Source organism: Trypanosoma conorhini (genome assembly GCF_003719485.1).
Source record: "Trypanosoma conorhini strain 025E chromosome Unknown Tco_14.4_contig_00041, whole genome shotgun sequence".
NCBI classification, from domain to species: domain Eukaryota; phylum Euglenozoa; class Kinetoplastea; order Trypanosomatida; family Trypanosomatidae; genus Trypanosoma; species Trypanosoma conorhini.
Window position 1 is genome coordinate 32,771 of NW_021704124.1, and position 21,127 is coordinate 53,897.

The window sequence follows — 21,127 nt, forward strand, 5'->3', positions numbered from 1 at the left end:
CACACACACACACACACACACACACACACACACACACACACACACACACACACACTTTCGAGGGAACAACGATATTGTAGCACACGGGCAAGAGAAGCACAGCCAAAACTACGACAGTCGGCACACAGGTGAAAGGCTAATCCGGGTGCAACGATGCCACCTTTTAATCTCACAGACGAGGCCTGTGCGCATTGCTGGGATGAGTCCGTCATTGTGCCCTCCCACCACCAGGAGGCGGTGCACAAGGAGGAGTGCGCCTACTGCTGTCGGAATTGGCGACAAGAGGGAGGGTTGTTAGTTTGCATGTGTTGCCATATGGGGCTCTGTGCTGAGCACGTGCAGAAGCACACCTCAATTTTCCTTTCACACACCATGTATGTTTGGATGAGAGAGCTTCCCGGCAAGGAGGAGGACGCAGAGGAGATAAAAGATGTAAATAAACTCGGGGTTGTGGCCCCAAAGGAGTACGAGAGTGCCGTATGCTGTGCCGCATGCGCCAAGCGGTTTGTTTCCCCTCCGGGGCTGACGATGGACTGTTACCAGTGCATCCTGAATGCAATTTCAACAGGTGCACAGGAGTCCGGCGCGGCGGACGGTTGTGACGTTGTGCGCCCGCAGTGTCCTCATCTTGTATGCCTGGAGCAGCTACCAAACCCTTTTCAGGCGGTCCCAACTTCGTCGGAGAAGTGTGCCTTTGACGGGTGTGACTGTCAACTCAACAACTGGATGTGCATGACATGTGGAGCGATTGGATGTCCACGTGAGCAGGCAGGGGGCAGTGGGCATGCCTTGTTGCACTACACGCACACCTTGCATCCCGCTGTTGTTAAACTTGGCACGGTGACACCGTCAGGCGCTGACTTTTATTGCTATTGCTGTGAGACCGAGGTGTCTGACGTGCACTTTGCCGAACATATGAAGCATTTTGGTATTGATGTTCGAACTGCAAAGAAAACAGCCAAAACACTCGGAGAGATGGAATACGACTACTCTGCACAGTACGATTTCAAGAGCATCACGGAGGATGGGGAATTTCTCAATCCTGTCTTTGGCCCTGGGCGAACTGGGATGCATAACTTCGGTAACAGTTGTTACATGGCCTCGGTTTTACAGTGCCTCTTTTCCCTGCAACCGTTTAGGGAGGCGTTCTATCACGGCCGCGAAACCAGGCACCAGAACGCCTGCCGAGGAAATCCCTACAATTGCCACGGCTGCCAGACCGAGCGAGTTGCTAGTGGCCTCCTCTCGGGCGAATTCTCTGTGGAGGGTCAGGAACGCACCAACGGCATCACAGCAAGGGAGTTTAAACGCGTGTTTGCCCAGAGGCATCCTGACTTCTCCACGGCGAAGCAACAGGATGCACATGAGTACTTTTTATATTTACTGGAACAAATGCGGCGTTACGTTAAGCCCTCACACGATGCGGGTGTGCATCTTCCACATCCGGTGGACGTATTTAGGATGACAATGGAGTACCGTGTGCAGTGTAGTTCGTGCCGCAAGGTGTGCTACACGCGTGAGCTCGACTCTTGCCTCTCCGTGCCAATTCCGTTGGAGTGCGGTCTGGAGAGGCCTGAAGGAGATCGCAATCTAACCGACCTGGAAATTAACGCTAGCCGTCCGCATTTTTCCTTAGAAGCGTGCCTGACGTCACTGCTGCAAACGATAGATATAGACTGCCGCTGCCGTGCTTGTGGGGTTCCGGCCACGTACTTCAAAACCACCCGACTGGGGACGTTCCCAGACGTCATCCCCATCTTCGTCCGTCGTGCGCACTTCGACATGGAAACCATGACGGTCAAGAAACTTGACGTGTTCGTGGAGGCTCCACTGGAGCTTGATCTGGAGTTTCTCCGCAGTGCGGGACTGCAGGCAGACGAAGTGGCGATGCCTGACATGGAAGAGGATCTCCCACACAAACCGACCTCACTGGCAGCAAAAGCGGTGGATGAGGAGGCGCTTCTCATGTTGCTGAGCATGGGCATAGACAAGGCCGTGGCCAGATACGCGCTTTTGCAGACAGGCATGAACGCAGAAAGGGCGGTAGACTACGTCTTCAGTCGCGATAATATTGCGGAGGAGGCGGGGCTCGCTGCTGCCTCAGCTACTGCCTCGGAGAGCAGCCCGACCTCTGTTGGGGATGGGCCGGCGCAGTACCGGCTGCATGCCATGATAAGCCACATGGGGGCAAGCGCCAACGTAGGACATTACGTCTGTCATGTTTGTGACGCAGAGACTGGCAAATGGTTGCTGTTTAATGATGAGAAGGTCGCAGAGTCTCGCAAACCGCCGTTCTCATTGGCTTTTCTTTACTTCTATAAGAGGGTAGACAAGGCATGACGGTCGTAGCAGGTACGAGGGGCGTGAGCACCGCCCTTATCCTGCTTTTTTTATTGCTGCGTTCTTCTTTTCGTTTTCGCGTGTGCGCATCCACAAAATCGGGGTAAATAAAGAGCAAAGTGAAGAAACGCAACAGCGGCAAACACGTGAAGGCAATATAAAGAAGGAAAAGGAAAATATATAAAAGTAAAATGATACTCCGTAGAAGCCAATGAGGACGGAAATCCGCAGTGGGGTAGAAGTAAGAAGACGATCACGTTTGCTCTGATTATTCTTAATTTGATTCTATCCTGTTGTTTTTTTGGCCCCACTTTCGCATCGCTCAACAGAAGCTTATTTTAGTTGGTGGGACCTCCCATTTTTTCCTCCATGCACGTCTCCATTTCCGGTTCTTCATACGTCTGGTGTGAAGGATCCTGCCGAGCGGGGGGTGAAAGGGAAAGCATGGGGTGCACACAAATAGAAGTGCCCTTGCGGTTTCGCTACTTTTCTCCCTTTCTTTTGTGAATGTCTGTCGCCTGCAGTGCTCGTCGTGCGTGCATGCGTCTGTATTCTTTTTTTTGTTTTTTGTTTTTTGTTTTTTTGTTCGTTGTTGTTGTTGTTTTTTTTTTTTTGCTTTTCACTGTGTCTGTGTCTCGTGGTGTGCTTGCCCTTTTATCTTGTTTTGTTCTGTTTTCACTTTCCTCCTCCCTGGCGGTACCCGAGTAGAGTGACGCCAAAGGCAAAGTAAGGTAAATCACACACGGTTTGAGCGTCGACTGTCAATGAATCACAGTAGGGCTTACGTGATGTGTTTCACGGAGGGAGGTCAGCAGATACTGCTGCCGCTTTTCCCTGGTATTTCTGCGGGATTGCAGCCAAGCACAGTCTCGCAACTCACCCCGCTTCTCATGTTGGCCTCGCAGGATGCCGCAGCGCTGCAGGACCAAAATCCCGCCTTTCTCTCAACAAAGGGTGGTGCTGGGGCACCGCTCATGCCTGTCCACGCAAACTACATGATGCCCTTGGCCCAAGCACAGCAACCGTTTGGAGCCCCGTTTCTCTGCCTTGGACCACATGAAAGTGCCGCTTCGCTTCTCCCAATTCCTGCCGATGCGAATTTGTGCAACACCCAAGCAACTCAACACCCTTTCGCCATGAGTGGAGTCGCAAACCCCACATTTTCAGAAACAGGGAAGCCTGCGGAAGCAAGAAGTGGGGACGTGGAAGATGGTGTCAACCGTTTTGAAGAAATGCTAAGCGTTCGGAACTTCACCTCTCCGATCGGATCCGTTATGGTGCGCGGCCGCAGGATGAGTATGAAGGTGCCCCCCCTTGCCAGACGTCGCCCACCGCCCTGCCGAAGTCCACCAGGAGTCTCTTCCTTTCTACTTTTGTAGAAGGCACATCTAAGCGCATAGCGTGGGATTCCTCTTGCGGTCTGTTTTCAAACTGCTCTAACACTGGGGCCGCTTCTTTTGGCAAGGAGAGCATGTATATGTATATGCATATATATATATATATAAATTATTTGTGTTTCTACATACATGTATGTATGCACGTGTTTTTGTTTTGTGTTGACATATCTAAGATTTCTTAGACAGCATAGTTGGGGTATCCAATTGTATGAACTCACTGCAGAAGCTGCTGCGTCTAATTAGCACCGCCTTGTTATTTCTTGTATATATGTATATACAGGGGAGTAGTTTTTTTTTATTATTGTAACGAAAAGCCGCGTTACTTTGTTTACATTGTTATTTTCATTTTTTTTCCTGAAGAATATACATATGTAGCCTCATTATGGTTTTATTATTATTATTATTATTTTCTTCTGTGTTGTTACTACTCCTTTTATTCCTATTCCCCCCCCCCTCCCTCCCTCCCACTATTGTTATTGTTGTTTTCTTTTCTTTTCTTTTTTTTGTTCTGTGTGTGTACATCTCGGTGGGTGTTTTCGGCGCCCCGCCAGAGCACGGTTTCGGCCATTACAGGAGAAACCAGCCCTTGATAAAGACGGCCACTCATTGAAAATTTCCTCCCCCGTTAAGAATGGCTCACCTTCTCTCTTTTTTTTTTCTAACATTTTTTTTGTTTGTCCCGTGTTGATGCTACGCCGCAGCAGCATAACTCCTGCAGTATGGCAGGATCACACGCGCCAAACGAAACAACAACAGCAACAAAAAAAATGAATTCGGAGAAGGCGGGGGGAGGAGGGAAGGAAGGGCGAAAGAAGAGGCTGTGAGCGTGCGTGGATGCAAACAGAAGGTGATGCGCCGTGTTGTCCGCGCTCAGGCAACCCTCGTGATGGGTGCACCAGCTGTCGTGGCACGACACAATGTGGGCGCTGCAATGAGAAAGCAAATGCGCCAAAAAAAAAACAGTGGGGGGAGGGGGAAGTGAGCTATAGAGGAAGTGAGGGAGAGGCGAGAAGACAGGACGAAGAAGGAGGGATGTAGTTGCCGTGTAAGGAAAATAGTGAAGTTGTGGGAGACGGCAAAGTGCAGAGAGTGGTCATCACATGACCAAAATGGCGTTTATTGTTTTCACCATACCTGTGCGGCGTAAATGCGTTGGGCATCATGCATTCTTCTTCTTTCTCTGTATTTCTATTTCCTTTTTGTTTGTTTGTCTTGGCGCGCTTTTCTTTTTTGTTTTTCGTCTGCACCATCGGCTTCGAATATTTTTCTGCGTGTGATCTGTGGAGGGGGGAGTGGGCGAGGTTGGTGCTGTTTCCCCTTCACAGCCGTGTTTGTCTGTTTAACGCGGCACTTGCGTGTGGCGCCGCAATGCGGCTGGGAAAAGAAAGGGAGTTTACAGGGCGTGCCTGCGCGCGCAAAGTGCCTCCTTTTCTGTTTTTTATTTGGTTTTTATTTGTGTTTTTTTTTCTTCGCCGGTGATCGCAGGGCCTCCGCGCCGCTCCCCGGCTGGCGAAGTGCCTTCCTCCTGTCTGCGAGTGGCCGGCGTGTGTGGGCCTGCGCGGCCCGAGAGCCGCGCCCGCCGTTTCTGGGGACGGGGCCTCGGGCGCAGTAAAGGGCGGAAGGCAGACACAAACACACGCGCACACACGCAGAAACCATCAACCGGCGGTGCGGATGACAAGGCGGATGGGGGAAAAAATAAAACGATAAAAGAAAAAAAAATACTCTTGCTTGGTTGCTTTAGGATTTTGCTTGCTCGCCGCGCGTTGGATTCCTCGCACACCTACTCAGAGAGCCTGTTAAGAAGAGTTCTTTTTTTACTACGTTTGGTGTGGTGACTGAGGGATGGGGAGGAAACGAAAAAAAAACACAGTGCAACTGCCAATAGGCTGCGAAAGCATAGTGCATGTCTATTTTTATTTCCACCTCCTCTGCGTCTTGTTCCTTGCCTGCGGGTTTGTGTTTTAATTTCAATTTTATTCTCATGCACGTCTTTTGACTTTTATACATTCAATTCTTATTATCGTTTTTTTTTGTTTTGCCTGTTAGAAGGATTCACCAAATTGTAGTAGACATAAGGTGCCTCATAAATTATTCGTCCGCAAAATGGTATTCTTTCTGCTCCTCTTCGCCATCTTTATGTGGCTTCTGTACACACGGCGTTGCCCGGTTATAGTTGCACGAGCGTGGTTCTCCCTGTGCCTGGTGCTGCTCGTCGTGATGACCTTTGCTCTCTGCGCTCCCCTTCGCCTTGCCGCCGACAAAAAGATCATTAAAGCGCGCAGCTGTGAGAAGTTATCATGCATCTTCAGCGGAATTTTCCTCGGCAAGGCGCTGTGGTGGTTGTCCCCGCACATTCACGTGCGGTTTCTTGAGGGGTCATTGGATTGGCGTGCCATCGAGAGCAAAGGTGCGGTGGGTGCGTGTCACACATCCTTCTTTGATACGCTTCTTTTTCTCTGGCTCTGCCCCCTCAGTTTTCTCGCCAACTGCAAGGCATTTGCAAAGAAGGCGCTCTGGAAAATGCCGCTGATGGGGGGCGTCATCCGTGCGTGCGGACACTTTCCTGTGCATTTTAACTCGCAGGACGAGAACTCCTTTGCGGTGGACAGAGAGAAGCAGGCATTGGTCATGGCGGAGGTGGAGACGTTCCTCGATCAGGGCGGTGTGATCTGTTTCTTCCCCGAGGGCGTTCTCAATCGCACGCCAGAGACGCTCAAGGACTTCCGCATAGGCACCTTCAGTATGCTCACCAAGCGTCATATGCCGATTCACTACATGGTCTATTCCGGCTCTCAGGAGGTGTGGGACCCGACGATGAAGGGACTCCCAGGCTTCCCCGCCGACGTGCACTTCTTCATTGGGAAGTATGAGTACGACAGGGATGCAAGCGGCGCGGAAGTGGCAAAGGGTTTGAGAGAAGCAATGCAAAAGCAGCTGGACAGGATGCTGGTGAAGCGGAAGAATGAGAAATACGTGGCACCAATTCGCAGGTTTCTTGCCGGGTAATAGAGTTTTATGAGCAGCGGAAATTGTTGAGGGGGAGCTAGCAAGGCACTGTTTTGACTTTTGGACTTAGGGGTGAGCTCTGAGGCGCGTGTGTACGTGCGCGCATGCGACGGGGCCGTCAGAAGTGCGCACATACGCGTTGCTTGGACTCGTAGTGGAGAGTATGGGAGAAGAGGAATTTGTTGCTCCGGCTTTCTTACGTACTTATTGGTGTTATCCTTGGCCTGTGGTGAAGGCGCGCGAATTCTGCAAATCTCTCTGGCTGAGCGGGGCGCTGCCGTTTTTGTTGTCGTCGTTGTGATCTTTTGTGTTGAAGTGTGACACGGTCCCCTCTGCTCTTCTCCCTATCCCTCTCTTTTTCTCTAGTGGCCTCCTTGCGCCTGCACTGCGCCCGCCAAGGAGGAGTCGCGTGGGGCCGCGCGCCGACAGCGTCACCAGGGGGCAGAGGGCGTTATGGACGAAAGGGAGTTGGCGCAACTTGTGGAAAGTTCTGACGCGGCGGCGCTCCAGGCGTACATACGAGATGGCCGCTCCCCTTTCTCGCAGCCCCTGGGTGCAGAGGCGCGATTCGCGTACTTTCACCTACCGCGGAAGGACGGTGTGAGGACGACTTCTGGGGCGTCGACTGCGGCTCGTGATGAAAGGAGGAGTGTGCCACCCTTCGAGGAGTATCATGGCCCGGCCACAACGTTCGTCCTGCGACCCCAGGAAAAGGAGAGGGCCTTGAAGCGTCCTGCGCCGCGTCTTCAGACCTCAGCACCTGTTGATCGAGCACCCCACCGTCGACCAAATCTGTCCGAACACGCGTGGGTTATCCAGAGCAATGGATGGACGGGGGATGTTCTTCGTCACCCCCCAACTCCGCGTTTTCTGAGCGCTTCGCATGATGCATGGCAGCAACAGCGGAAACCCTCTTCAAGAGCCCCTCCTCAGCCTAGTGGAGCGGTAACCACGCCCCCGCGCAGTGCAGCGTCGTCTCCGGGGTGTGCCGCCAGAGAGACGGGGAATATTGGTTGGCAGCCTGGGCCCCGACTTCAAGCGTGTGAATCCAAGAGTTTCTGTGAGGAGTTACGGTGTCTGGAAATGGAAGAACGACGGGAAAGATCGGAGAAGGAGGCTGCATTTGATGAGTTTCTCATCGGTAGGCACCGCTGGCGCCACTCGAGCTTGGACCGATGCGCGAAGGAGAGGAGTGAGTTGGGCACAGCCGAGTCCATTGTGCGTTGCGCGATAATCAAGGAGGAAAGTTTCCATTATAAGGAGATTCTGGCGAAGTGTCTGGACGATATTGCGGGGTGCCGTTGGGATGGCGTGCGTATGCAATGGCTACAGAGGCAGATGGCGAACTCAGTGACGATGCGCCAGTGGGTTGAGCTCAACAGCATCTTGCCGCGGGGGCAGGGGTCGGGTCAAGATATCGCGCTGGACACTGTCGACTGCACCTGCAACGTCGGTGAGCAGGAACGCGGGTCCCCTCCTGTAAGGCCTGTTAATGCCCAACAGCATCCCTCAACGCCGCTTCCCGAGGCTCCATTATCACATGGAGCTGGTCTTTTGGCGAAAACTAATGGGACACCTCCTAAAGCCTTCAGCTCCACTGCCGTACCTCCTTCACGGCCGCGTGTGTTCCCACCAGTTGTGCCACATGAAGAATGTACCATGAGCTGAGACTTCCTGGCCTGCTGACTGGCGGCAGTTTTTTTTTTTTTTTCGCTTTCCGGAGCAAATTAATGATGTCTGCTGTGAAGTGTGACAGCTCTTTGTCGCAGTGTCTTTTTGTGTATGTGGGTGTGCGTGTGTATATTTCTGTGCTCGGTTCTTTCTTGGGCTTGACGGAGGACGGGCAGTATTATGGCTGTAGTTCCCCATTGCTGTGGTGTTTTACTTCCCCCCCCCCCCTTCCTGCTCTTTACAATCTTCTGCGTGCGTGTTTCTTTCGTCTTGCGTCTCGTTGGTGGGGTGTTCGGCGGAGATGTTCTTTGAGGACCACCTGGATGAGGCCCTCAGCAGGGAGAACAGTCCTGACGGCGTCGCTGACTGGCGACCAGCGGGCAATGCGACCAGCAGTGAGGCCCCGCCGCTCTCAACCTCTGCCGCCCTCAGCAGCCTGCTCAAGTCCATCATTCAGGCGACGGAGAATGAGCGCTGCGCACCGGACATTCTGCCCTACCCTGAGGCTGTGGTGGACGGCGTGGCGGCTCAGATAGCTGCACAGAACGAGCAGATTAGCCGCCTGAGTGCGCAAGAAAAGCAGCAAACGGCCGAGCGGGCCCCCGGCACCTCGCTGCTGCCCTTTCAGCCCTCTGACATCATGGCACTTGAGGTGCAACGCGCTCAGTTCTTTCTTTCCGAGCTACTGCGTTGTCGTCTGCGAAAGATTGAGTCGTTGGCCTTGTCTATCTTTTACGAGGGCCAGGCGAATAGCGATGCCCCGACGCAGCTGCGGGAGAGGCTATCGCACAACGAAATCATTGTTGCTGACAGACTCGCTGAACTGGTGTCCAAGTATGTACTTCAGGCGGGTTTGCAGGCTGCCCCGACAGAGCTGCAGTACCTCGTCCCGAACCCCCCGTACGCGGAGGGGGTTGAGCTGCTGCCCGTGCCAGACTTGGACCAGTACGTCTTTTGTGTCGTCCTGGATGACCTCGGCGTGGTGCGCTTGGGCGAAGATGCGGAGCAAACAGTCCACGCTGGCGAGATCTTTCTAGTTCCCTACCGCGCCTTCCGACCGTACATTTTGGATGGGCGGGTGCGCTTGGTCTGACCCCCGGCAATCAACTGAAGGTGATGGAAGCATGGGTCTGTGGACGAGCCTTTTTTACTTGCTACTATTTCTCTCTCTCACTTTGTGCGTGCGTGTAAGAGAAGAGAGAAGGATATGAGTCTGCGTGCCACTGCTACGCCGCGTTGTCGGGAGAGTGAACAAATTGAGTGAGAGAGGCATGCCTGTGTCTTCTCAGCTTTGGAGGGGGGGGGGTCTAATACTTACTGCCTCCACCCGTTGACCTCCCCGCCTGCACGTTTACTTCCCTCCACAGTGTGCATCAATTATCCCCTCTTTTTTTTTCTCCCGACGTTCTCTATCGGCATCTGCGGCATTGCGTCATTGCTAGCCTCCATTTTTTTTGTTTTTGTTTTGTTTCCGCGGGAAACAAAGAGGAGACTCGCTTCTTGTGGGGGGGGGGGGGGCAGGCATGTCAAGCAAGGAGGAGGTGGCGGCGCTCATGGCGCACGGCGACGCCGAAACGAAGATATCGCTGCTGAAGAAGGCGGTTGTCAGCGTGACGAAGCAGAAGCAGCTGCTTGAGCAGCACAACAAGCAACTTCAGGACCAGATGGCCGCCATTGGGGAGGAGTTGGCGCGCGTACAGGATGAGAACATGGAACTCCGCAGAAAACTCAACGCGGCGGAGGGAGAGTTGGAGGCGGGACGAAAGCGTGGACATTTTACCGCGTCGATGAAGACAACACTGAGGGGTCTATCTTCCTTTGTGACGGGCGCCGATGGAGAAGACGGCGGCGCCGCGGCAAAGCGACTGAGGGGTGCTGAGCTGCCGCTGAGGCTCTCGTCGGAGGACCAGGAGAAGCTGGTGGCGGAAAATGAAAGCATTCACATGCAGCTGTTTGACTTGCGCAAAACGTACGAGGATGAGCGGCAAGGGTGGAAGGTGGAAAGTGAGCGACTGTCCTCTGAATGTGCCGCAGTGCAGGAGGAGGTGGCTGAGCTGCGAAGCCTCTTAGACTCCACAACGAATGCCTGCGACCGGCTGAATGTGGCGTGCACTAGGCAAGCGGCATTAGCACAGTTTTGTCATCACTTTTTCGTCTTGTCTTGGGACGACGCCGAAGCTCCGCGGCGGCTTCGTGCCGTTATGGCGCCCTCCTTGGCGACCAAACGCGGGGGTGTCCCGCCGCGCGAGGTCCGTGAGGAACTGGCGTTCGGCACATTGAGCGGTGTCGCTGCCTTCATTCGCACGTTGATGAGCGCCGTTTCCGTCCTTGTGGCGTCGCTCCGCGATTCATTCAGTACACAGATAAGAGGCATCACATTAACCGACATGCGCTGCTACCGCGATCGACTTAGCACGCTGCTTGAGGCGCATGGCGTGCAGAAGGCAAGTGTGCTTTTTCATCTCACGGAGTTGGAGGAGGCCTTCACCGCGTCGCTGGGGCCGGACGAAAAACTAACACAGATGCAACGGCTCCAGGGTCTTCTCATCTCAATCTTTAACAACTGGTTGGAGATGATGTGTGAGCACGTCCGGCTTATCGTCGATGCCTGTAAGAAGGCGGAGGGCAGCGATGTTACGGAGCGCAGAAATGACACGCAGGTGGTTATTGAATCCACCACGCTGGGGGCCATCGGCACAATTGCCGCCATTCGTGGGTCTCTCGAGGCGTTGCAGCGACTCTGCGACAACTCCTGTACCTTGTTTAAGCAGCAGGCCTGTGACTCGACGGAGTGGCTATTGGCGCTAGAGCGATTTTGGTGGGAAGGCTGCGGTGCCTCCTCTTCGCTGCGCTGTGCGGTGGAATCCCTCCGTGAGCAGCTGCAAGAAATGTCACTATCTGTCACAAGCAACGACCACGTGCGGGCGGCCCTGCAATTTATGTGTAAATCGCTGGAAACTTTCGCATCGCGTGCCTGGAGCCCCACTCAAGCGGTGCCGCGCCTGCCAACAAGTGGCGTGTCAGGAACGCCTCCATTGCCGGATTCCCCTCCTGACGCTACCAGCACTTGTGGTTTTGCCCCGGCAGACAACAGGGAGCTTGTGGCGGCGCTGGCCGCGGCGGATCGTGCCGCAGTGTGCTATCATACTCAGATGAACTACACCTTTTTGGAGTTGGCAGAGAAGCAGGAGGCATTGGCAAACGCCCAAGAAGAGGTGCGGCGGCTGCTGTCGCTCAACCAACAGCAGGCGGAGGGCGCCGACCGCGAGCGTGAGGCGTTCGAGACACAAATTCGCCTCTTGTCGGACCAACTTGTGGAGTACAGTAACGGCGCTGGCGGTAGTACAAACTGGTGACGCGGCCGTTGCTCCTTCCTTCCTCCGTTTTCTCACTCTTTCTCCTTTCTCCCCTCCACGCTGTCGTGGTTGGTGCTCTTGCCCCTCTCTCTGCGTCCCCGAGCGAAGCCTCTTTGCTTGTTGGCGGGGACACCGCCTTGCCAGTTACTTCGCCCCCGCGCGGTGACCCTTTCATTGTTTGCGGGCTTTGACGCTTGGGTTTCCAACACTTTTTTTGTTTTCTGCGCCGTTAGTGTTGGCTTTTGTCCCTTGTGGATGCTTGCCGACGCCTTGTTTTTGTTTTTGTGTTTTTTTTTTGCTTTTGTTTTTATCTTTTTCTTTTTCTGGCGCTGGTGGTGGTGGATGGCTGCCGTGCTTTGGACTGGTCTCGCCGCAGCAGCATAAAACGAAGTAAATTTACATACCGGGCAGGTTTTATTTCAATTGTTTGGCTCGCGCGGCAGCTTGTGCACGGAGCGGTAAGAAGTTTGGGGATGTCGTCTGCCACAGCCGCCGCGAGGCTGCACAACCCCTTTGTGCCGAGCGCGTACGATCTGCATGTAAGCTTGGACCTCGAAAACTGGAGCTACGAGGGCAAGGAGACGGTGGTGCTGCGGCGAGTGCCGCACGTCGCGGCGTCGCGGGAGGTGCTGTTGCACTGCGGCAACTCCATGAACGTTCACTCCGTCACCGGTGCCACCATCACGGGGCGCGACGAGAAGGCAGAGACCCTGCGGCTGCTGCTGGAGGGGGAACCCGCGGATACGCACACAGTGACCTTTGCGTTTTCCCACGAAGTTCGGGAAGAGATGCGTGGCTTCTACCGCGTGGTCTTCAAAACCAGCGACGGTGTCGAGCACAGAATGGCAGCGACACACTTTGAGCCGACTGCCGCAAGGCTTTTTTACATTTGCCAGGATGAACCCTCCGCACGCGCGGATTTTACCCTGCGGGTTTCTTTTCCGACGGACATGTCGGGATTTAAAGTGTTGTCTAACGGCCCTCTCCAATGCGTCCTGGTTGACGACGGCGCTGTGACGCATGTATTTGAGACCGTTCGTGCCATTCCGCCGTACCTCACCGCCTGCTTTGTGGGGGAGCTTGAGAGAGCCAGCTACGACGGGTGCCGCGTACCTGTGAGTGTCTACACCACAGTTGGCAACTCGGGAAAGGCATATTTTGCCTTGGATGCTGCTATATTTGCGTTTCAATACTTTGAGAAGTTCTTTAAATGCAAATATCCGCTGCCCAAGTTGGACCTTGTGGCGGTGCCTGACTTTCCCATTGGTGGAATGGAGAATTGGGGCTGCATTGCGTGTGTGGAGTCTATTCTCTTGGACAAGCGGGTCGCCAGTGTCGCCTCACAGAAGTCAGTGACCTCGCTGATCTGCCATGAAGTCTCTCACAATTGGTTTGGCAACCTTGTGACCATCAACTGGTGGGAGGGGCTCTGGCTGAAGGAGGGGTTTGCCTCTTGGTGCGGGTACACCGCGGCCCACCACCTGCAGCCGTCGTGGAAGTGCAACGAGGATGCCGCTATGGAGGTGACCAGAGCCCTCGTAAGCGACATGTACGAGCACAGCCATCCGGTTGAGGTGCCTGTTAACGATCCGGCCGAGATCACGCAGATATTTGACGCCATCAGCTACGACAAAGGTATGGGGTTGGTCTTCATGTTGCAGGCGTTTCTTGGCGAGCAAAAGTGGGAGTCTGCCGTGGCCCACTACATCCAGAAGCACCAGTACAGTGACGCACGGACAATTCAGCTCTGGCAAGCGCTGGAGGAGGACTCTGGCGTCCAACTCACCGAAGCCATGCAGTCCTTTACGACGCAAATGGGCTATCCCATCATTCACGTCAGCCGTCCTACACCCAACACGGTGGTCCTGCGGCAGGAGCCTTGCCAGTTCGTGACGGCGGTGGAGCGAAAGAAAACGCTGTGGTGTGTGCCCATCGTTCTTCAGGGCGTGGGTGGGGTGACGCACCGCGTCACGCTTCGCGGAAGTGAACCACAGCAAGTCGAGCTCCCAGCAGAACTTGCAGAGTCAGCGTGGATTAACGCCAACCCTTCTGGAAAGGGCTTTTTTCGCTGCCGTTACGATGATGATATGTTTTCTGCGTTGTTGGGTGCTTACGGCGCCCTTACTACCCCGGACCGTCGCACTTTGATCGCAGACACCCTGGCCTCCATTTACATGGGGAATGAAGACGTTGCTCGCCTTGCCATCTTCCCCTCACTACTGAGTGAAAGTGAATCGGATACGAGTGTCTGGGAAGAGTACTACAACACCATGGAGGCTTTACTCGCCATTTTGGAGGACAATGGCGTGAGGAATGACCTGCGACGCAATCTCATGTTTCACATTGGCGAAAGGGCCACAAAGCTATTAAATACAGAGCCAACTACAGTGGAAGAACGCTTGGAGCGTGCCTTCTACATTAATGCTGCCCTCGCCACGGCGTTGAAATGTATGCCGTCGGAGGAGGCTCTGCAATCTCCGACTGTGAAATGGGCACTTAATCAAGCGGAAAGTTATATGCAAGGTGGCGTGCATTCGTTAGACACACTTGCCATGTCTCTTTCAGCCTACGTGCGACTTGTCCCAAATGATGCGGCAGCGCGAAGCGCTGCCTTATGGGAGCGCTACACCATGCTTCGTGACAGTGAAGAGGCAGCTCGCTGTATTCTGAGCGCCCTTTGTTGGGACATAAATCCTGAACGCGTTGAGGAAATTGCAAGGAAGTGCATCTACAATACAGGCATTCGTGCACAGTACGGTAGTGCAGTCTTTGCGAAGATCGTCTCTAACCCCTCACTGCCGAAGGATTACGCCTGGTCGCTCTTCAAGAAGCACTTCGAAGGGGTGGACAAGCAGTGGGGAAGAGGAGCCTTCCGCATACAAACCATTGTGGAGAATGTTGCCTCCACCCTTACGGGAGAAACCCAGGGAAAGGAGTTCGAGGAATTTTTTCAAAGTCATTCGATGCCTCACGCACGTTTGGCCATACACCGTGCGGTGGAGGACATTCGACTGCGTACGTGGCTTAGGTTCAACTGGGGCGTTGGGCCAAAGCTGAGCCATATTTTATTCCCACTCTAAGAAGTATTTCCTACTTGGGCTCGCCGGTGCCCTGAGAAGGGGAGGAAATGGGAAGAAAGACGTTATAACTCATGGAAGCAGAAAAAAGAAAAATAACAAAAAAAAAAGTAGGGGGAAGCAACCAAAGCGGGAGAAGTAAAGGAAGTTAAGTGGTGCAAGGAGTTAGCGTAGGAGAAAATAGAAACAGTTTTCGTGTGGGTAGGTGTGCGTTGCGATGGTTTTTGCAGGTAGGGCTCTCAGTGGTGGTAAAGCAAAAAGGAGGGGGTTGGAGGGAGCAATGAGGAGAAGGGCATTAAGCCAAACTTGTTGAAGTTTCGTTCAGTGTTCGGGGCGTGCGCGACACGCGAATGAGGGGTAAGGGGATAAAAAAGAGAGGGCTTGGGCGCTGGTGCCTCCCAGCGCGAAGAAAACGCGCCATGTTCCACCCCTTCTTCGTTTTTGTTTCTTTTTTCTGCGGTGCTTAGTTTTACCCCACAACGGTTTTTTTATTTCTTCCGTTTTTCTCGCGTCCGTGCATGGGCGTGGGTGCTTCTTGGTGAAGAGACTGGAGGAAAAGCGCAGCCAACACGGTTTAAAAGGGGGAAAGTAGTTCGAGCAATGACGTCCAGGCTTTTGATACTCGGCGCTGGTGAGCTCGGCACGGCGTGCGCGCTGTCTCTGCTGGCGAACATGGGAAGCAGGGGTGCGCAGGCGGGGGCCGTCGTCACCATGTGCGCCCGCGACAAGGATTACTTGCAGGAGCTGCAACTCGGCTCAAAAACGTTTCGGTTGTTTGACCGAAGCATCCACGTTCCATCGGAGATGTCCTTTCAGGTCATGGGTGAGGAGCCGGCAGAGAAGCCTACGCACTGCAAGGCGTCCTTCCTCTGTCTACCTGTCTCTTGCTTCGCGGAAGCAAAGGGCGCCACACCGCATGAGGAGACGCCAGCTTGTGTACGTGAGTGCCTCATAAGGAATGCGAATGCGCCGCTATTTGTTTTTGTTCGAGGGTTTTCACGGGAGGGGCTAACGCCAGTGGAGGAAATAAACCGCGTTATTCGTCCTCAGCCCTCGAGGGTGGTCGTCGTCTCGGGTCCGTTGTTTGCAAGGGAGTGGGCTGCAGCCTCGCTGCCTGAGAACAGTACCACCACCGCCGCCACCAGCGGCAGCAGCAGCAGCAGCAGCAGCCATGCTAGTAATAGCAATAGCGGGGTCTCGCTTGCATTTGCCATGGCTGATGAGACTGAGGCAGAGACGCTACAAGCAATGCGGGATCTATCACAGCGACTATGGCACCGCGAGAGCGTCACGTGGTTAACCGAGCCGAACGCTGCGGGGATTCTTTCCTTTGTCAACGGCTGTTTCCCGTTGTGTTGCATGGGAGCTGGAATGGTGAGCAGCGAGTACCCCGCCTCCGTTTCGGCAATGATGTCCTACATGCAGCATGCCATCGGTGCAACGGAAGAGCTTGTGAACCAGGCCTTCTCCCGTCCACACGGCACACCTTTGCCTGCGTGTGCGACGGCCACCCTTGCGATGGCGTGCACGAATCATGCCTCACGAGAGTTCATTTTTGGGCGACGCCTGAACTATCATTTTCGTCATCGTGACGCCATTCGCGCTGTCTTTCCGGGAAACTCACATGCGTCGTTGGACGCGACGGTGGCAGGGATTCACACACTCTTGAAGCGGCTGTCCTTCTCGTCGCCGTTCTATGAGGTGTTGATGGATGCATTTCTGACGGTTCTGCGGGCGTCCGTGGCGGGGCGTGGTCTCGTGAAGACGGGGTTTTACGACTACCGTGACCACGCCTGCATGGAGGATGCCCCGCTGCTTCAGCATGCACTGGCGGTGGATGCCGCAATGCTCTCGGGCGATGAAACGAGCTTCAATAGAGCTCGTGAGGCGCTGGCCATGGCGTTCAGCAATCCCGTGGCACCCTCGTCAGGGTTGTGAAAGCGACTCCCTGCTCCCACCCCTCTCTCTCCGACTCTCTCTCTCTCTCTCCCTTGGTTCATCACTATACATGTGTGTATCGCCATCCGTGCGCGTGTGCTCGTTACGTCTGGACTTTGTTGCTGGTGTCGCGCACAATTCACCGTTTCCTTTTTCTTCTTCTGTCCGTCGATATTTTGTTTCCACCCTCGTTTGAGGCCTCTTGAATAGGCCGTAAGAAAAAAAAATAAAGGCGAGTGAGGGCGAGAGGGTGTGTGCATAATCAAGTGTCGGGTGTCTGTTGTGTTTTGTTGTAATTTTTTTTTATTTTTACTTCCCGCGGCAACCGAATAGAGAGGGAGGACACCTTTGCGTCCAGCGAGTGGGAAAGCGGTGGGCCACGAAGAGAAATGGGACGGATTACGGTTGAGCTTTTGCGCCGTCGCGCGGAGCACAACGAGGGGTGCCTGAGCAATCTGAAGGAAATTGCGCTGCACCAGCAAGACATTGAGAAGATCGAGGTGGTTGGGGATGCATGCCGCGAGCTGGAGATTCTGTACCTGTGCAACAACTACATTTCGCGGATAGAGGGACTGCACCACCTCAAGTGTCTCAAGTACTTGAACCTGGCCGTGAACAGCATCACTTGCATCGAGGGGTTAGAGGGCTGTGAGGCGCTTGAGCGGTTGGACCTGACGCTGAACTTCGTGGCGGACATGACGTGTGTACGACGACTGCGGGCAAATGCCTTTCTGGACCAGCTGCACCTCACGGGAAACCCGTGCACAAAGGTTGAGGGCTACCGCGCCTACGTTATTCATGCGCTGCCGCAGCTGCGGGACCTGGACGGGGAGGAGGTGACGCGCTCGGAGCGTATCGAGGCGCGCCAGTGCGATAGCGACGTGGCCGCGGTTGTAGACGAGGCGGCGCTGCGTATCCGAGAGGAGGAGCGGATCAAGGCAGAGATGATCAGGCAAGGCATTGAGGTATTTCCACCGCGGTACAACGAGAAGGGGGAGCGGGTCTACGGGCACACGCCGGAGGAGCGACTGCAGATGTTGCGCGAGAAGGAAGAGGAGGAGGAGGCGCGGCGACAGAAGAAGCTTCAGGAGGAAAAGGAAGCGGGGAGCTTGGCGGCCCTGGGCGCGGAGTTAAACATGCATCCGCGGCGTCTCAGTGCTGAGGAGGAGATGGCAAAGTACGGCCGACTGCTACTTCGGAATGAGCCCAAGTTGCCGATCCGGCTGGACGAGGAGAGTAGCGAGGAGGCGGTGATCCTCACGGTGGGGGTGCCAAAGTTCCTCTCCACCACCCTTGTAGATCTGCAGATTGAGGTGGATTACATTCGCGTGGTGGTGAAGGGGAAGCTCATCCAGGTGCCGCTGCAGCGCGAGATTGCGCCGTCGGCGGCGAAGGTGCAGCGCTCCATGGTGACGGGTGAACTTCACGTCACGGTGCCGTACGCCCCTCACGTATTGCAGGAGATTGCGGAGGCAAAGAAGAAGCGGCAGAGGCTGCGTGGCGTCTGGGCCGAGGAGGAAGGCAACGAAGTTGCAGAGTGACGCACAAACAAGGAAGAAAATTATCTTCTTCCGTGCTGTTTTTTCCCCGTCCACTTGCCTTTGCGTTTCTCGGTCGACTGGTTTGCTAGGCGTTCAGCAAGGTGCTTTGCGGCGCATGAGCTGGTGGGGCCGGGCGGGCCTACGCGTAAATTGTTCCAGCTCGAAAAAAAAAAAAGAAATACAAATGAAAACAGTAACCAAAACATCTGTGTGCTTGCATGTATATGTATATATATATATTAGTTTGGTGCACGGCAACAAATCGTCGGCCAAGCTTTTTCATGCAAGGTGCCCCTGGCATGCTTGCACATGAGTTACTATTTCCAGCTATATGGGCCTTTGTGTGCTCCTTCGACTTCGCCGCACGCACGCGTGCAAAGCCCTCCGTGTTGTCGGAGCGGATACCTTCACCTTCACCTATTACTTTTACTTTTCTTTTCTTTTGACTTGCTTTTCTCTCTCTTCTTGGGCCAGAGAGGTGACAGACGCAAGGCGATGGAGCAATTAATTTCTGTCGTGAACGAGCTTCACGATGCCTTCGCAAGTGTGAAAATGAACGTCAAGCTGAATCTGCCGCAAATTGCTGTGGTGGGCAGCCAGAGCTCCGGCAAGAGCAGCGTGCTGGAGGCAATCGTGGGGAAGGACTTTCTGCCGCGTGGCTCCGGCATCGTGACCCGCTGCCCGCTCGTGCTGCAACTTGTGCAGCTGCCCAGCACGACCGAGGAGGAGTGGGGGGAGTTTCTCCACAAACCGCATAAGAAGTTTTTTGACTTTGCGCAGATCAACGATGAGATTCAACGACGCACGGTGGAGATCGCGGGGAAGTCGGCCATTTCTGACCGCCCCATCAACCTCAAGGTGTTCTCGAAGCACGTGCTCAACCTCACGCTTGTAGACCTGCCGGGGCTCGTCATGAACCCAGTGGGGGACCAGCCGAAGGACATCGACCGCCAAATCAAGGAGATGGTGACCCGCTACGTGTCCCCAGTGAACACCATCATTCTCGCCATTTCGCCCGCAAACACAGACCTCGCGACGAGTGCGTCGCTGCGCCTCGCGAAGCAGTTGGACCCGGAGGGGCTCCGCACGGTGGGTGTGCTGACAAAACTTGACCTCATGGACCGCGGCACGGACGCGCTGGACGCCCTCACCGGGAAATTGGTAAGCCTCCGCCACGGATTCGTCGGGGTGGTTAACCGCAGCCAGCAGGATATCAATGACTCGAAGGGCATGGAGAGCGCACGAGAGGACGAGCGTGCGTTCTTTCGCAACCACCCAGCGTACTCCGCCATCGCCGACAGACAGGGCACGGAGTATCTCGCGAAGAAGCTGAATCAACTCCTCCTCCAGCACATTAAGGATGTCATTCCCGACCTCAAGCGGCACGTGGACAAGCTGTTGGATAGCACTAGGAAGCAGATGGAAAAACTTGGCATGTTGGAGCAGACTAACATAGACCCAAGTGCCCACATGTTGTCGCTTATCAAAAAATTTAGCGACACGCTCACCCACACAATTGATGGCGGTACAACGGACGCAACCAAGGAATTGATGGGCGGTGCTCGACTGGACTACATTTTCAATGAGTGCTTCGCCAAGTACGTGAACGGACTCACCGCCAGGAAGGAGCTGACGGACGAGTACATCCGCATTAATGCACGCAACATGGCTGGTATGCACTCCGCCCTTTTTCCCTCGGACCAAGTCTTTGTGGCCCTCTCGAGGGAACAGATCTCGCGTCTGGAAGAGCCCTCGCAGAAGTGTGTGCAGTTTGTGTACGAAGAGCTCCTCAAGATTGTTGACAACTGCGCCTCAAAGCTGGATAGCTTTCCCAAGCTGAAGCATGCCGTGGTGGAGATCTGTCGCCAGTCGCTGCAGGAGTACCGCGTGCCCACCACGGCACACGTGCGGACAATCGTTGCGGCGGAGCGCGGGTTCATCAACGTGAAACACCCGAGGATGGAGGAGTTGGTACAACGGTCGTTTCTGAAAATATTTGGCCCTGAAAGTGAGAAGAGGCCAGAAACACCCCCGCCGCAGCACGGCGGAACTGACGCAAAGGAGAAGGAAAAAGAAAAGGATAAGCCCAAAAAGAGCACTACTGAAACGACCCCAGCGGCCGTGGAAAGCCAGAACATGGGGGATGTGCCGGTGACGATTCTGCTAGGCAACGACATGTCGGCTCACGAGCAGCACATTAACAACGTCATTCGGGACATGGTTGAGGGGTACTTTGGCATCGTGAGGGGCTCTGTCGCTGACCAGGTTCCCAAAGCCATCACGCTACTCATGATAACGAAGCTGCGCGAGGACGTGTATGCAAGGTTGGTGCGCAGTCTGTACAACGAGCAAAAGGCGGATGATCTTCTTGCGGAGCCGCCGGAGGTCGAAACGCAGCGCAAGGCCACAAAGACGATGATGGAAGCGTTGAAAAAGGCGCAGGCGGCGTTGGAGACAGTGCGCGGGTACACCTTCGAAGGATAGGCGTGAGCGACACCATTTCCTTCCCCTCCTCCACAGTTTCTAATTTTGCTTTAATGCGTGCGAAACTGTTCCGTGTAGAGGTGCGAGTGGGCAAGGAAGAGGAGGTATGGTTGCATGCAACCCAGCACGTACCGCATGTAGGGAGCGTATTGAAAATATATATATATATATATATATATATTTATGAAAATTAGATCCTGCCCTATATTATATTACATTATATAAATTTACCTCCGCACTAAGTATTTTTAGCAAACTCTAAAGAGTGTGTTCTTCGCTTCCTCTCTTTTGCATATTCCTAGGCTGTTGTACTA

At 54.3% G+C, this 21,127-nt stretch overlaps 10 protein-coding genes across 10 annotated transcripts, besides 16 other annotated features; all 10 read left to right on the forward strand.

The window, feature by feature from the left end:
* Window positions 1-55: a microsatellite.
* A 98-nt stretch (window positions 56-153) lies between these two features.
* Tco025E_01306 (putative cysteine peptidase, Clan CA, family C19) lies at window positions 154-2,340 on the forward strand (the record flags this gene model as incomplete). Its single annotated transcript, XM_029368244.1, has 1 exon — window positions 154-2,340. One exon carries the CDS (start codon window positions 154-156, stop codon window positions 2,338-2,340), a length of 2,187 nt encoding a protein of 728 aa, XP_029231739.1.
* Window positions 2,341-2,887: 547 nt separating this feature from the next.
* Window positions 2,888-2,960: a microsatellite.
* Window positions 2,961-3,025: a microsatellite.
* Window positions 3,026-3,128: 103 nt separating this feature from the next.
* Window positions 3,129-3,719, forward strand: Tco025E_01307 (uncharacterized protein; the record flags this gene model as incomplete). Its single annotated transcript, XM_029368245.1, has 1 exon — window positions 3,129-3,719. The coding sequence occupies one exon, from the start codon at window positions 3,129-3,131 to the stop codon at window positions 3,717-3,719; it is 591 nt and encodes a 196-aa protein (XP_029231740.1).
* A 92-nt stretch (window positions 3,720-3,811) lies between these two features.
* Window positions 3,812-3,876: a microsatellite.
* Window positions 3,877-4,116: 240 nt separating this feature from the next.
* Window positions 4,117-4,181: a microsatellite.
* Window positions 4,181-4,203: a microsatellite.
* Window positions 4,204-4,216: 13 nt separating this feature from the next.
* Window positions 4,217-4,245: a microsatellite.
* A 1,185-nt stretch (window positions 4,246-5,430) lies between these two features.
* Window positions 5,431-5,459: a sequence feature (A-rich).
* Window positions 5,460-5,843: 384 nt separating this feature from the next.
* Window positions 5,844-6,746, forward strand: Tco025E_01308 (acyltransferase; the record flags this gene model as incomplete). The annotated part of the gene is made up of 1 exon (XM_029368246.1): window positions 5,844-6,746. One exon carries the CDS (start codon window positions 5,844-5,846, stop codon window positions 6,744-6,746), a length of 903 nt encoding a protein of 300 aa, XP_029231741.1.
* A 453-nt stretch (window positions 6,747-7,199) lies between these two features.
* Window positions 7,200-8,414, forward strand: Tco025E_01309 (uncharacterized protein; the record flags this gene model as incomplete). Its single annotated transcript, XM_029368247.1, has 1 exon — window positions 7,200-8,414. The coding sequence occupies one exon, from the start codon at window positions 7,200-7,202 to the stop codon at window positions 8,412-8,414; it is 1,215 nt and encodes a 404-aa protein (XP_029231742.1).
* Window positions 8,415-8,514: 100 nt separating this feature from the next.
* Window positions 8,515-8,557: a microsatellite.
* Window positions 8,558-8,718: 161 nt separating this feature from the next.
* Window positions 8,719-9,510, forward strand: Tco025E_01310 (GINS complex subunit 4; the record flags this gene model as incomplete). The annotated part of the gene is made up of 1 exon (XM_029368248.1): window positions 8,719-9,510. One exon carries the CDS (start codon window positions 8,719-8,721, stop codon window positions 9,508-9,510), a length of 792 nt encoding a protein of 263 aa, XP_029231743.1.
* A 430-nt stretch (window positions 9,511-9,940) lies between these two features.
* Tco025E_01311 (uncharacterized protein) lies at window positions 9,941-11,773 on the forward strand (the record flags this gene model as incomplete). Its single annotated transcript, XM_029368249.1, has 1 exon — window positions 9,941-11,773. The coding sequence occupies one exon, from the start codon at window positions 9,941-9,943 to the stop codon at window positions 11,771-11,773; it is 1,833 nt and encodes a 610-aa protein (XP_029231744.1).
* Window positions 11,774-11,789: 16 nt separating this feature from the next.
* Window positions 11,790-11,825: a microsatellite.
* A 218-nt stretch (window positions 11,826-12,043) lies between these two features.
* Window positions 12,044-12,096: a microsatellite.
* A 150-nt stretch (window positions 12,097-12,246) lies between these two features.
* Window positions 12,247-14,853, forward strand: Tco025E_01312 (metallo-peptidase, Clan MA(E), Family M1; the record flags this gene model as incomplete). The annotated part of the gene is made up of 1 exon (XM_029368250.1): window positions 12,247-14,853. The coding sequence occupies one exon, from the start codon at window positions 12,247-12,249 to the stop codon at window positions 14,851-14,853; it is 2,607 nt and encodes an 868-aa protein (XP_029231745.1).
* An 81-nt stretch (window positions 14,854-14,934) lies between these two features.
* Window positions 14,935-14,960: a microsatellite.
* Window positions 14,961-15,450: 490 nt separating this feature from the next.
* Window positions 15,451-16,788, forward strand: Tco025E_01313 (oxidoreductase (with NAD(+) or NADP(+) as acceptor); the record flags this gene model as incomplete). The annotated part of the gene is made up of 1 exon (XM_029368251.1): window positions 15,451-16,788. One exon carries the CDS (start codon window positions 15,451-15,453, stop codon window positions 16,786-16,788), a length of 1,338 nt encoding a protein of 445 aa, XP_029231746.1.
* Window positions 16,789-16,810: 22 nt separating this feature from the next.
* Window positions 16,811-16,842: a microsatellite.
* A 335-nt stretch (window positions 16,843-17,177) lies between these two features.
* On the forward strand, window positions 17,178-18,329 carry Tco025E_01314 (leucine-rich repeat protein; the record flags this gene model as incomplete). Its single annotated transcript, XM_029368252.1, has 1 exon — window positions 17,178-18,329. One exon carries the CDS (start codon window positions 17,178-17,180, stop codon window positions 18,327-18,329), a length of 1,152 nt encoding a protein of 383 aa, XP_029231747.1.
* A 218-nt stretch (window positions 18,330-18,547) lies between these two features.
* Window positions 18,548-18,569: a microsatellite.
* Window positions 18,570-18,731: 162 nt separating this feature from the next.
* Window positions 18,732-18,796: a microsatellite.
* A 28-nt stretch (window positions 18,797-18,824) lies between these two features.
* On the forward strand, window positions 18,825-20,813 carry Tco025E_01315 (putative GTP-binding protein; the record flags this gene model as incomplete). Its single annotated transcript, XM_029368253.1, has 1 exon — window positions 18,825-20,813. The coding sequence occupies one exon, from the start codon at window positions 18,825-18,827 to the stop codon at window positions 20,811-20,813; it is 1,989 nt and encodes a 662-aa protein (XP_029231748.1).
* Window positions 20,814-20,968: 155 nt separating this feature from the next.
* Window positions 20,969-20,994: a microsatellite.
* Window positions 20,995-21,127: the final 133 nt, after the last annotated feature.